At 36.9% G+C, this 14,317-nt stretch overlaps 1 protein-coding gene across 1 annotated transcript; it reads right to left on the reverse strand.

Moving 5' to 3' along the window:
- Positions 1–203: 203 nt before the first annotated feature.
- LOC127084085 (WAT1-related protein At4g08290) lies at positions 204–2,039 on the reverse strand. Its single transcript, XM_051024473.1, has 5 exons — positions 1,760–2,039; positions 1,609–1,671; positions 1,389–1,505; positions 886–1,294; positions 204–780 (listed from the first exon to the last, which is right to left on the reverse strand). The coding sequence occupies exons 1-5, from the start codon at positions 2,023–2,025 to the stop codon at positions 394–396; spliced, it is 1,242 nt and encodes a 413-aa protein (XP_050880430.1). The 5' UTR covers positions 2,026–2,039; the 3' UTR covers positions 204–393.
- Positions 2,040–14,317: the final 12,278 nt, after the last annotated feature.

Consider the following 14,317-nt stretch of genomic DNA (forward strand, 5'->3'; position numbering starts at 1 on the left):
ATCAAATCAGTTTAATATAGCAACTCATATTCATTAATAAAGAAAAGAACAGGACTGTCACGTTTTTGTTTTCTAAAAGATGGAACCAAGATACACATTTTTTCAATTGTTTAATACTATAATAATTTACGGTACTATGTCTATATGTCTAAGATTTTAGTCTAAATGTGAAATTTTAGTCTAACTTTGAATTTTCCTTCATCCTTTGTGTTTTGTTTTTGAGTTTAAGAATATCATTTACTTTCACAATTTTAAAATCTCAAACAACAAAATTGATCATACAATTTCTTTTTCTTTTTCTTTTGAAAGCCCTCTAATTCTCCCAACCAAATGACCACTAATAAAATGACGAATTCATGAGTAAAGGAATGGTAACACCAAAGCCCAACCCACTCAATTTCGTCCACAATTGTAACATGTTTCTTCACCGTGCATGACCAATTGAGCTTTATTACTATCTCTACTTTCACTTTTAGGAGCTGTCACAGGTAACCCATGTTGCTCTTGTAATGGTTTCTCCTTCATAGGTGACTCTGTCATATGAATATCATTCGGGACTTTCTGCTCTTTTGATTTTCCCCACACAACTAGATAAAGCCCAAGAACCACCACTACTGCTCCAATTATACTTCCAAGAAAGAGCTTCTCTGAAAGAATGATGCACGCCAAGGCCGTTACAATGATCATACGCAACGGATTAAAAGCAGTTACAATAACTGGGCCCATAGCTTTCATAACAACCCCTTGTATGTAATACTGCACTCCTGATGTAACTATACCCTATAATCACAAATCAAAGCACACAATTACTTTTTCTTCTAAACAAATAAATTTAAGTATGCCAAGTTTGAAACTTAATGTCTATTGATCCTGACTTATACTAACCGCATATGCCGGGGCAAAAAGCCGTGAATCCCAACCAAGAGCCCAAGCATGAGAGTTGTGACGCTCTGCGATAATTGTCACCACAAAGCTTTGAAGTGCGCCAACGAAACAAACCCAGGTTGCCAATGACATCGGTGCCGGGTACTTTCTCAACGTTATGGCCTGCAATATGTAAAAGGCGGAAAAGCCAGCGCAGCCGATGAGGAGGAAACATGTTCCTATGATCCACCGGTTATTACCGGAATCGTTCACAGTCTCAGGCTGGCTGGTAGCATGACTAAAAGATGACTTCACAACACTAACCACAGGACCTTTGTATAGAGCCATTAGCAATGTTCCTGCAAATGTTATTGCAGTACCGAGCATTTTAGCTTGACATGCTATCTCCTTTATCTTCATGTGCTCCAATCTGCACAACATAATCAAGTAGTTAATTTACTAAAAACTATTATTCAAAAATAATTTAGAAGTATGATGATATATATATCTATTTAGTTGGTTACTTTAAAATGACTGCGAACAGAAAAGTAATGGACGGCGCAGAGTTCATCACAGCAGAAAGGAAAGAAGCCGACGTTAATTTCATCCCCAACAGCGCAAAACATTGATCAAGTATTATTCTGTAAATGCAATACAATAATAGTTTAGTTAATTAAGTTACTATAGAAAAATCGTGATTGAAATTAACATATTATAAACTATAAAGATTATAAGTATGATTACTCGAAGAAAGCCAGTAGCATAATCTCTGAAAATACCCGGAGACTCATCTTCGGCCTAATTTTCCTGATAGAAAAAAAAAACCTAATTAAAATGCTTGATACTTATAATTAGTACTAATAATGAAGGGGTGAATGAAAGAAGTTGGAGAGACCTTTCTATATAAAATGCGAACGGAACTAATGTTACAGTGGCGATAGCGTTACGGTAGACGATGAAGACGTAATGGCTCATTCCTTTCTTGATAGCATCCATGGCGAAAATGAACATTCCTGCAGAACCAAACTGAACAGCCAAGAGTAATAGATATGGCTTTGCATTTCTTAACCATGCACCCATTTTTGTGAATCTATTTCTTAGTAAGCTTCTTGGGTGTGAGCAAGTGATGTTGCTTGTGATTATGGAAGTGATTTTGTACATTGATGCTGAAGACATTCTGAATATTTATAACCAAGTAATAGATTTAATATAATAATGAATTTTAAATAATTTAAGTTCAAATGAATTTTCAATTTGCATGCTGACTCATAATCCAAATCGAGAGGGTGGTGAGTAAACTAGTTATATGTTGGAATTTGGTATCTATGAATTTTTTTTACCATTAATGACTATTTTAGTTTTTAGTGGCTGTGGCGAGTCGTGTTGTTTTCAACTACAGTTTTACTTATCCATTTAAGTATGAAAATAAAATAAAATTAATCTTTCCACTTTTATCTTATCTATAGGATGGTTTTGTGGTTTTTATTTTTTAAGGCGACATTGTGTAGGTGGAAAAAATTGTAATTATTTTTTTGGTAAAAATTAATTTAAACAAATAATATTCAGTTTTAGTTTTTTTTAAAATAATTTTTATAATGTTATTTATTTTTGTTAAAAAAAAATTTAAAACAAATTTTTTAATAAAAATTTGAAGGACAAATTTGGTTTCAATAGGTTTTTTAAAATGTTGTTTTGAGTATTTTTAATATATTATTGAAAAAAAAATGAATATCAAAATTTTAAAAAAATTATTTAATTTTGAAACTATTTCAAATAGATTTTTATAAAAATTATTTTTGAAATATAACTTTTTGAAAATCTTTTAAATTATAAAAAAACCTTTAATATTTTAAAAAAACCTTTAATATTTTAAAAAACACTTTTATAAAATTATTTCTAATAATACAAAGCAAAAAAAATCTATTTTTTTTAAATCTAAAAAAAACAGGCGCTGTATTTTACATTGAATATATACAAATTACAATTTGGAGTTTGTTATTTAAACCGTTGTTTCCAGAGATACTAATAAATGCAACAGTAAAATAATTTTTATTTAAAATTTTAAATGTGAGAATTTAGATTTAAATGTAAAAAATTTAATAAAGAAAATATATTGACAAATGTCTATGTGAGTTATATTGATAATAAAATATTGATGTTTTTTAAAAGAAGTTATCACAAAAATAAAGAGAACTACAAAATTTAATATAGGAAAAGGAAATCGAACTCTAAATTAATAAAATTTAAATAAGTAACCAAAATATCAAACTTAAAAACTGATAACACACTTTAATTTATTTTTTATCCTTTTTTTGTTGGGTTTTCTATCAATATTTTAATGAAGCATTGGCATTAAATTGTACTTTATTTTTTTATTTTATTTTTTTGACAAAGTTTTCTGTGTGTTTTTTTAAAGTTAATATTAAGTTGTATTCTATGAGCATATGAGCACAAGTTAAAAGACAAATATAGTAAAGATTTATTAAAAAATATATTTTAAATTTAATATAAATTTATAATTAATAGTTTTATTATTATTTTTTAATATATTTTTTTTTATTTTTAAAATTTTTAACATGTATCACAAGAACAGAACACAAGTTATCATTATCTTTTTTTTTAAATAATTTTTCATAATACTTTTTATTATTTACTTTTAAGGGGTGACTTTTGTTTTAATAAATATAACACAAGAAGTACTTCAACCCATTGTAAATATGTCGATTATCAATATCAAAATATGTTGGAATATTATATTAATATTTAAATATAGAAAGATGAATTTGAAAACGTTCCTTAAGTTTCACATTTTATGTTAGTTGAAAAACTTCTTTAATCCCTCGTTGCTTATCTGAGATATCTTAGCTAGCTCATTTTAATATATAAGAAATTTTCTATTTCATTTCAAAACACATCAAAAATTCATTTTGTTGAGTTTTTCTTTCATCACTCTCATAACTATACGTCTTTCGAATTGTCGAAGCGCCAACTTCTCCTCCTTTCTTTCTACTCGTTGAATTTTCGAGTATTTTTTTGAATTCTTTATAGAAAATTATGTTAATTTCTCCTCGTGAAATTTTTTTTTAAACAAACAATTTTTTTAAAAAAAAATTCAAAAATGGACACATTTGTGCCCTAAGATAGACATGGGCGCCACCCTAGATGGCGCCTACCCTTAATTGGCAAGTCGCCACTAGGAGTGGTGCCTACTCCTAATTTCTTTTTTTTTTTAATTTCTTTTTAATTTTTTTTAATATGTTTTTAATTTTTTTGAAATAAAGGTTATTTTTGAAATTATTTTAAAAAAATTGTTTATTTAAAAAAAATCTTCTATATATTAATTTAATTTATAACTAAATAATATTATTTATAAATTATTAAAATATATTAATTTGTATACATGTAAATAAATAATATTATGTATATATTTGTAAAATACACAAGATATATATATATAAATATATATTAATTTATATTAATAAACACAATATATTTATATTAAAATAATACACAAGACAAATATTATAAAGTTTAATTAAAATGTATTATTAATTTGGGATTTTTCACATATTAGGCGGTCCTTGGTACGATCCGCACGGGGGAGGTCTAACTACTCGTCTAGACGGCTCACGTGGTGGTGGTGCTTCCCTATTCCCACCCCTAGTCCTAACGCGTCCTCTTGCCGTTTGCCGTTGTGGTTGGGTCGAAGTCCTTTCAATGCTGTAGGAAAGGCGGGTGCCCTCTGCGCCCTCAAAGCTTTGTCTTAGTGGGACAAACTGACTCCTGTTGGGTGCACTCTCGAAATGTGGCATTTGGTAGTTGAGGGTTGAATCGGGTTGGCTAAAGAACAATGTCTGTTGTGGTGTGTAGTAGTCTTGTTGGTAATCCTCTTGTATACCTGTGTCGGGGCTAAGTGGAGGACTGGAAGAGCCCGGGACATCGTCGTGATGGAAGTGTTGGGATTGGTGTTTGTGGGGGGATTGAGTTTGTGGTAGGTGTTGGGATTGTTGATGGTGGTGGGAATATTAAGGTTGGTGTTGGTAATCTTCATGATATTGGGGGTTGAGTTTGTGGTATGTAGTGTTGATTTGGTTGGGGGTGGACATGTGTTGTTGTGGTTGTTGTTGGTAATACGGTGGTGGTGGTTGTTGTTGGTAATACGGTGGTGGTCGTCGTTGTTGGTAATATGGTGGTGGTTGTTGTTGTTGGTAATATTGTGGTGGTTGTTGTTGTTGGGAATATTGTGGTGGTGGTTGTTGTTGGAAATATGGTTGTTGCATTCGGGGATCGTCCAAATAGAACGGGTCAGACACAATCATTTCTGGATTTGTATTTGCTCTATACCAATCCACATATTCCCTTGTCGGCTTCATTTCGTTGGGCGCCACCGAAAATTGTAGAACATAGTGGGCACGCTCTTTTCACATTTTACGGAACTCCTTTGCAAATGCCTTCCAATTTTGGGCATACCACTGGTGGCTGACTTTTTTAAGATGCCAAGGTTCCAAAGACATTGGGGGGCCTGGGATTTCTTGATGCATTCCGAATTGTAGTTTGACACGGTCACTTTGGTGCATCTCCACAGTGGTGAACCGCATGATAGTTGTTTTTGCTGTCCAAACAGCTGCATCTTCGGGGTTGGGTTGATGTTCCAATCCCAAATATGGTCTCCATATAAACTGCAAAGAAAAAAATAAATATGTTATTTATTGAGAATGCTTGATATTAATAAATTAGTTAGAAGATGAATGATTTAGTGGTAATACATCTTGTGCTCGGAGACGATCCAAGAGTTGACTATAAAATATTATTTTATTTTTCGGGGTAAGACTGTAATCTAGTCCAGTTGCAATGAACCTAAACAAAAAAAGATAAATAATATTATTTACAAATATTTATAGAATAAATATACAAAATGAAATAACATCTTAAATTTACCTAGTTGCGTAGGGGAAGGAGTAGACGTTAGGATTTTCGGGGGCTAGCCTCGGCAATCTCCACCACCCCCATGTTTGGAGCAAAAAAGCACATCCAGAAAATGTACAGCGGTCATTTTGTGCATTTTTACACAAAGAGCTATATAGGAAAGCCAATACAGCAGAACCCCAACTATACGTGCTTATTCTATCTATGTCCTCGAGCAAACTCAAGTACATAAAGTTTATGATATTTCCCATGCCTTCGGGAAATAGCAAGTTCCCAAATAATAACATAATGTAAAACCTTGTTTTTATTATTTTTTCTTGTTCGGACGAATCCTCAGTCAAAATTATAGCATCGTGGTAGAATTGGAGGCTCGATAGTTTAATACCCTGGCCCCTTGCTTTTGCAGATCCCTCACCCTCGACCAGATCTACGCCCAACATTTGAACACATAGTTTGTTGGGCTGTTGAACATTTCCAGTCACATGCTTACCATCTATTCGAAGACCCAAAAGCATGTACAAGTCCTCTAGTGTGACGGTACATTCACCAATTGATAGGTGAAAAGTGTGTGTCTCTGGTCTCCAACGTTCACACAAAGCAAGAATAAATTTCACATCAATTGTGGCATTTACCACATGCATAACATGACCGAACCCCGCACGCTCTATGTAGGGTACGCACCATGGGTCTGGATAAGCCATAGGGTGTGAACGTTGACGAAATTTCTTGGGATCTTTAAAAATAAACAATATAAACAATCATTAGATTGGAGTTTTAAAAAATAAATTATAAACATACGAAAGAGGCAATGTTCAAGAAAAACTTACGAATGAGGCAATGTTTGCCCTAGTGCCTCTGTGTTCTTGGCCCATGGTAAGAAGAGACATGATTGCAATGTAGAACGTAGGTTTGTTGATGAAAAGTTACGTCGGTGTTCTCTGAAAAAAGTGTTAGTGGCTGATGTAAATTTTCAAGAATGACCTGCTATTTATGACCATATTCAAATAGTATGAATATGTAAAAAAATTGGACACGTGTAACGCATGCAAAAATTTGGGAAGGAGTAACGCATGCAAAGTTGGCTGAGAATCTTGCAGGCTAGGTGGAGCTGCATGCATGTCTTCACATAAGACACGTCTACTGCATGCATCAGTAGGTCAGGATAAGACATGAACTCGCCACTCTAGGTGGCGAATACATCGAAGTCTTGTCTTGTCTGAGAATCTTGCAGCCTAGGTGGAACTGCATGCATGTAATAATTTTGACACGTCTACTGCATGCATCAGTAGGTCAGGATAAGACATGAACTCGCCACTCTAGGTGGCGAATACATTGAAGTCTTGTCTTGTCTGAGAATCTTGCAGGCTAGGTGGAGCTGCATAGGCATGCATGTAATAATTTGACACGTCTAACGCATGCATCACAATTGAATCCGTGTATGTAGGCATGCGTGGGAATCTTGCAGGCTAGGTGGATATGACTTTGATGGATAGGCATGCGTGAGAATCTTGCAGGCTAGGTGGATAGGTTAGCATGCATTGGTACAGGTTATGTTGCACTTGTCTTGTCTAGGGGAAGGCTTGGTGGATGTGTTGCATGCAAAAATGTGACACGTCTAACGCATGCATCACAATTGAATCCGTGTATGTAGGCATGCGTGAGTATAAGTATTCACACAAATTTTCACACAGGTATTCGCAAAATCTTCACAATATCTTCTCATATTTCACACATATCTTCACATATCATGGCATCTTCATCACAATACAAAATCGAAGCTCACGTGAATGGTGAGACTTATGAATGTGATATGTCTGGCTTCCTATTTAGAAACACCGATTGCACTCGTTTTTGTCTAAATAGAGGAGCTGACTTCTCTTATCTGAAAAAAAAGATTGAGTCCAAACTTAGATAACCTATGTCCCAAATTTTTTATCAACAACCTTTTTTTTCTCTGAAAATAACTCAGTCAGGTTTTATAAGTCATTGATTCAAAATGACATGGAGGCACAATACATGTTTCGTAACCATGAGTATTCTGGTTACGATTATATAGTATTGTACATTGTCTTGGAACAATTTCAACCAACTCAGAATATTCAGTCACAGGTTATTGATCCTGTGGTTGATGACGAACAAGATGTTGCACACCCCGTTGAAGACGATGTGGTTGATGATGCAGAAGACGTGGTTGATGACTTGGTGAACCGTGATTCCGAAGATGAAGACCAAGTACAAATACCTATACCGCAACGCTACTCACCGCCTGCGCACTTCACAACCCTTAACTTGGGCGAGGATGAGCCCTCGTCAGATATGTTCTACAACCCATATATGAGGTCTGATGAGGAGTTAAAGAAGGGTGACCAATTTCGGACCAAGGAAGAGTGTCTGTTAGCAATAAAAAACTGGCACTTGAAAAACTGTGTTGACTACGATGTTAACTGTAACACTCCGATAAAAATAAGATAATTATTTAATTTAAGTTAATATTATATTTATTAATTTAATTAAATAATTGGAATTTTTGGATTATTATTATTATTGGAATAATAATTATTAGAAAATATATAAGTTGGAAATAAGGAAAAAAGAGTTTCATTTTTGGTAAAGAGGGTTTTACGTGAAAAGCAGAGAAGCGGCTGAAAAGAGGAAAAGGGCAAAGAGGCAGAGCAAGAGGAAGAAGGTTGGAGAAGAGAAAAGCTTGAAGCTTAAAGATTCGCCGGATTAACTCAGGTAAGGGGGGTTTATCGTCGTTTAATGGGTATTATGGGTTAACATGTAATGGGTAGTGATAAGCCGTTGATTTGACCCTAATTGGATTATGAATGTTGAAAAATTATGATGAATAGATGATGTGAAAACTGTAATTGAATCTGTATTTGTGTGAGTTGTGATTTCCCGAACGTATAGCTTTTTACGGAATCGGAATCGGAGGTCCGGAAGTCCTCCAACGGCGGAAAATGCGGAGAATTCTGCATTCTGCTCCGTGTTAGCGCAGGAACAGCTTTCTGTCTTGCGTTAACCGGTTAACCCAGGGTGTTAACCGGTTAACACTGTTAGGAATTGTGAGGTATTGCTGTTTTGCTTGCGTTAACCGGTTAACCCAGGGCGTTAACCGGTTAACACTGTTGTGGGTTGTGAAAATATTGTTGTTCTGTCTGCGTTAACCGGTTAACCCAGGGCGTTAACCGGTTAACACTGTTGAATTTGGCCAGGAAGCGTGTTCTGTCCTGCGTTAACCGGTTAACCCAGGGCGTTAACCGGTTAACACTGTTGGAAAAGTGAAAAATTAATATTTTAATGTTGTGAACATAATTGGTGATTGGCCTATATCGGTGTGTGATATAGTAGGGATTATTTCCCGTTGTTTTGAGTAGGATAGGTATTAGTAGAGTGTGCTAATACTGTGACTGAATTATTTGGCATGACATGATATAATTATGTGATAAATATGCTGATGATGTGTGAAAATATGCATAATGTTGTGAATGTATATATTATGTATGTAATTGTGGATGGACTGTTTTATGGCTTAGAGTGTGAGCATATGTCCATTGTGGATTGTTGTTGATGTTGCATGCTAGGTGATTTGGCATAGCATAATGTGGCCTTTATGGTGGTAGCTAATTCCCATGGTGAGGAATTAGTGATGTTAGTCATTTTGGACTGTTGTTGATGTTTGCATGCTAGGTGATTAGCGTGCATAGCATGGCCCTTGGGGTGGTAGCTAATTCCCATGGTGAGGAATTAGTGATGTGAGTCACTAGGTCTCAAATGAGTGGGACTAGTGAGCTTGGTAGCCGTACCTGGATTTGGTCGGTGAAGTTGAACTATATGTTCACGAATAGTCGGTACCGCATGCATGGAGTCTCATTGCATAGTGTATGTATGGCGTATAATATGAATGGATGTATTCCAATATTATATGTGTGTTTGTGTTGGTGTTGAGTATGAATTGAGATTATACGTGTGCTTTATGTTGGTGTTGAGTATGATGTTTGAGTTGATGTGCCGTTACTGAATGTGTGTTATGATTAGGGTGATGAAATGTGTTAAATTACTTAACATTGCATGATATTTTATAATGCTTATTATATCCATTGAGGAACTCACCCTTACAACTATTTTTCAGGTAACGAGCAGTGATTGAGTAGAAGCTAGTGCTTGGAGTCTAGTGTAGTCTCCTTAGTGGGTCATGCTCTGATAGATGTAACATCGGGACGGGATGTTTTACCTTGTTGAATAATTTTACATGTAATGTGTTACATGTTCTGCATGATTGATTTGATTTCTATCCGCTGCGTATTGTGCAAATGCTTTATGTTTTGAATTAATAAAAGAGCATGACAGTTATTATGGTGAATGGTGTGAAATGATTGTGTGACACCCTTAATTGCATAATTACTCTGATTGATATATTGCTATTTTAATTAAATATTTGGGGTATTTTAGAAGGGTGTTACATTAGTGGTATCAGAGCATAGTCGGTCGAGTCGAGTCATAATTATTCTGTTTTCCCTGTACGGGATAGGTGTTGTGTAACCCTATCAGTACTTATTGTTTTATTTTGTTGGATTAACTCAGAATAGAGATGGCTGGAAGAGGTAGAGACGATGCTGCGATTGCTGAGGCTCTGGGTATGCTAGCTGGAGTACTTGGAGGGAATCCGAATGTTGCGGGAATGGGAGCTGCTCGTCAACTGAGTGAGTTCCAGAAGAACAATCCTCCAATGTTCAAGGGAGCATACGATCCAGATGGCGCTCAGAAGTGGTTGAAGGAGATTGAGAGGATCTTCCGAGTGACTGAGTGTGCCGAGAACCAGAAGGTCAGGTTCGGTACGCATATGCTGTCAGAAGAAGCAGATGATTGGTGGGTTGCTACCCGCACTGAGTTGGAATCTGCTGGGAATGCTGAGATCACTTGGGCTGTGTTCAGAGAGAGATTCCTGAGGAAGTATTTTCCAGAGGATGTTAGAGGAAAGAAAGAGATAGAGTTCTTGGAATTGAAGCAGGGCAACCGGTCTGTTACTGAGTATGCTGCTAAGTTCACAGAGCTGTCGAAGTATTACACTCCCTATGATGAGGCTACTGGGGAATTCTCGAAATGTGTGAAGTTTGAGAACGGGTTACGTCCCGAGATCAAGCAGGCTATTGGATATCAGCGGATTAGAGTGTTTTCTGATTTGGTTGACTGTTGCAGGATTTTTGAACAGGATACCAAAGCCAGAGCGGAGAGCTATCAGCAGAGGGTTAATAGGAAAGGCAAGAATCAGAATGATCGTGGGAAACCGTATGCAGTTGGCAAGGGTCTCCAGCGACAGAGTGGGATGAAGAGGCCTAGTGGGGGAGACTCCAGTGCCCCTGCTAAGTGTTACAGATGTGGTCAGGCTGGACATCGTTTCCATGAGTGTACCAGTGCTGAGAAGAAGTGTTTCAAGTGTGGCAAAGGTGGTCACTTGGCTGCAGAGTGCCGGTTGAAGACTATGACTTGTTTCAACTGTGGAGAGGTGGGTCATATTAGCCCACAGTGTCCTAAGCCGAAGAAAGAGAACCAGTCGGGAGGCAAGGTCTTCGCTTTATCGGGTTCTGAGACTTTTGCAGATGATCGTTTGATCCGAGGTACGTGTTATATTAATGGCTTTCCTCTTGTAGCTATTATTGACACCGGTGCTACTCATTCCTTTATATCTTTGGATTGTGCTATGAAACTTAAGTTAGAGATATCTGAGATGCATGGAAGTATGGTGATTGATACTCCTGCGAAGGGTTCAGTGACTACTACTTCAGTTTTTTTAAATTGTCCTTTGAGTATTTTTGGTAGAGACTTTGGAATAGACCTAGTGTGTCTTCCACTAGTGCAATTTGATGTTATTCTGGGTATGAACTGGTTGGTGTTTAACCGAGTTTATATCAACTGTTTTGATAAGACTGTGATTTTTCCTGAGAATGAGGAAGGAAAGAGTTTGTTTCTATCAGCAAGGCAGGTGAATGAGGCAGTAGTAGATGGGGCAGAGTTGTTTATGCTGTTAGCGACTTTGGAGGCTAAAGATAAACTGGTGATTTGCGATCTAGCTGTGGTGTGTGATTTTCCTGATGTGTTTCCTAAAGAAGTGAATGAATTACCGCCAGAGCGTGAAGTTGAGTTCTCGATTGATTTGGTACCTGGTACTAGGCCGATGTCAATGGCTCCGTACCGTATGTCTGCTGTTGAGTTAACTGAATTGAAGAGTCAGTTGGAAGATCTGTTGGATAAGAAATTTATTCGTCTGAGTGTGTCACCGTGGGGTGCACCAGTGTTATTGGTTAAGAAGAAAGAAGGTACTATGAGGTTGTGTGTGGACTACAGGCAACTGAATAAAGTGACGATCAAGAATCGGTATCCTTTGCCAAGGATTGATGATTTGATGGATCAGTTGGTTGGTGCGAGTGTGTTCAGCAAAATAGATTTGAGATCTGGGTATCATCAGATACGTGTGAAAACTGAGGATATTCAGAAGACTGCTTTCAGAACAAGGTATGGACATTATGAGTATTCTGTAATGCCTTTTGGTGTGACTAATGCGCCTGGAGTATTTATGGAGTATATGAATAGGATTTTCCATCCGTACCTAGACAAGTTTGTTGTGGTGTTTATTGACGATATTTTGGTGTATTCGAAATCTGAAGAAGAGCATGTTGAACATTTGAGAGTGGTTTTGGGAGTTCTGCGGGAAAAGAAGTTATTTGCTAAACTGTCAAAGTGTGAATTTTGGTTAGAAGAGGTTAGTTTTCTTGGTCATGTGATTTCAAGAGATGGTGTTGCTGTTGATCCTTCTAAGATTGAAGCTGTATCTAAGTGGGAAGCTCCGAAGTCAGTTTCTGAGATAAGGAGTTTTCTTGGACTTGCAGGTTATTATAGGAAATTCATTGAGGGATTTTCTAAGTTGGCATTACCGTTGACGATGTTGACTAGAAAGGGGCAAGCTTTTGTTTGGGACTCAAAATGTGAAGAAGGTTTCCAAGAGTTAAAGAGAAGGTTGACTACTGCTCCTATTCTGATATTACCGAGTCCATCGGAATCATTTGAGGTTTACTGTGATGCTTCATTGTTGGGTTTGGGTGGTGTGTTGATGCAGAATAAGCAGGTTATAGCTTATGCTTCGAGACAACTGAGGGTTCATGAGAGGAACTATCCGACACACGATTTAGAGTTGGCAACCGTGGTATTTGTTCTGAAGTTATGGAGGCATTACTTGTACGGGTCAAGATTTGAGGTTTTCAGTGACCATAAAAGTTTAAAGTATTTGTTTGATCAGAAAGAGCTGAATATGAGACAGAGGAGATGGTTAGAGTTTCTGAAGGATTATGACTTTGGTTTGAATTACCATCCGGGTAAAGCAAACGTAGTGGCTGATGCATTGAGTCGGAAATCATTGCATATGTCTATGTTAATGGTTAAGGAATTGGATTTAATTGAGCAGTTTAGAGACTTGAGTTTGGTGTGTGAGAGTACTCACCATAGTGTTAAATTGGGAATGTTGAAGTTAACGAGTGGTATTCTGGATGAGATCAGAGAGGGTCAGAAATCCGATGTGCTTTTGGTGGACAAGTTGACTCTAGTGAATCAAGGTCAAGGTGGTGAATTCAGAGTGGATGAGAATGGTGTTTTGAAATTTGGTAATCGGGTGTGTATTCCGGATGTTACCGAGCTTAAGAAGAGTATTCTTGAGGACGGACATCGTAGTGGCCTGAGTATTCATCCTGGGGCTACGAAGATGTATCATGATTTGAAAAAGTTGTTTTGGTGGCCGGGAATGAAAAGAGAAATTGCGAGTTTTGTTTATTCTTGTTTGACTTGTCAGAAGTCAAAGATTGAGCATCAGAAGCCGTCGGGGCTAATGCAACCATTGGCTATTCCAAAGTGGAAGTGGGATAGTATCAGTATGGATTTTGTTTCTGGTTTACCGAGAACGATTAAGAATTTTGAAGCTATTTGGGTGATTGTAGATAGATTGACGAAATCGGCTCATTTCATTCCGATCAGAATGGATTATCCGTTAGAGAGATTAGCTGAGTTGTATATTGAGAAGATTGTAAGTTTGCATGGTATTCCGTCGAGTATTGTTTCGGACAGAGATCCTAGATTTACATCGAAGTTCTGGGAAGGTTTGCAGAGGGCTTTGGGAACTAAGCTGAGATTGAGTTCTGCATATCATCCGCAGACTGATGGTCAGACTGAGAGGACGATTCAGTCACTAGAGGATCTTTTGAGGGCTTGTGTTTTGGAAAAGGGAGGTGCTTGGGATTGTTATTTACCTTTGATTGAGTTTACCTACAACAATAGTTTTCATTCGAGCATTGGTATGGCACCGTTTGAAGCTTTGTATGCTAGGAGATGTCGGACGCCTTTATGTTGGTATGAGTCCGGTGAGAGTGTTGTGGTTGGACCGGAGATTGTTCAACAAACTACGGAAAAGATTAAGATGATTCAGGAGAAGATGAGGATTGCTCAGAGTCGTCAGAAGAGTTATCACGACAAGAGGAGG

Source organism: Lathyrus oleraceus, chromosome 5, assembly GCF_024323335.1.
Source record: "Lathyrus oleraceus cultivar Zhongwan6 chromosome 5, CAAS_Psat_ZW6_1.0, whole genome shotgun sequence".
NCBI classification, from domain to species: domain Eukaryota; kingdom Viridiplantae; phylum Streptophyta; class Magnoliopsida; order Fabales; family Fabaceae; genus Lathyrus; species Lathyrus oleraceus.

Bases quoted from the DNA above. Each gene is read 5' to 3' on its own strand.
- LOC127084085 (XM_051024473.1), bottom strand. From the start codon at position 2,025: ATGTACAAAATCACTTCCATAATCACAAGCAACATCACTTGCTCACAC. The intron at 1,295-1,388 runs GTAACCAACTAA...TATGTTGTGCAG, and splicing joins CTGTTCGCAGTCATTTTAAA to ATTGGAGCACATGAAGATAA. The intron at 781-885 runs GTTAGTATAAGT...TTGTGATTATAG, and splicing joins TTTTTGCCCCGGCATATGCG to GGTATAGTTACATCAGGAGT.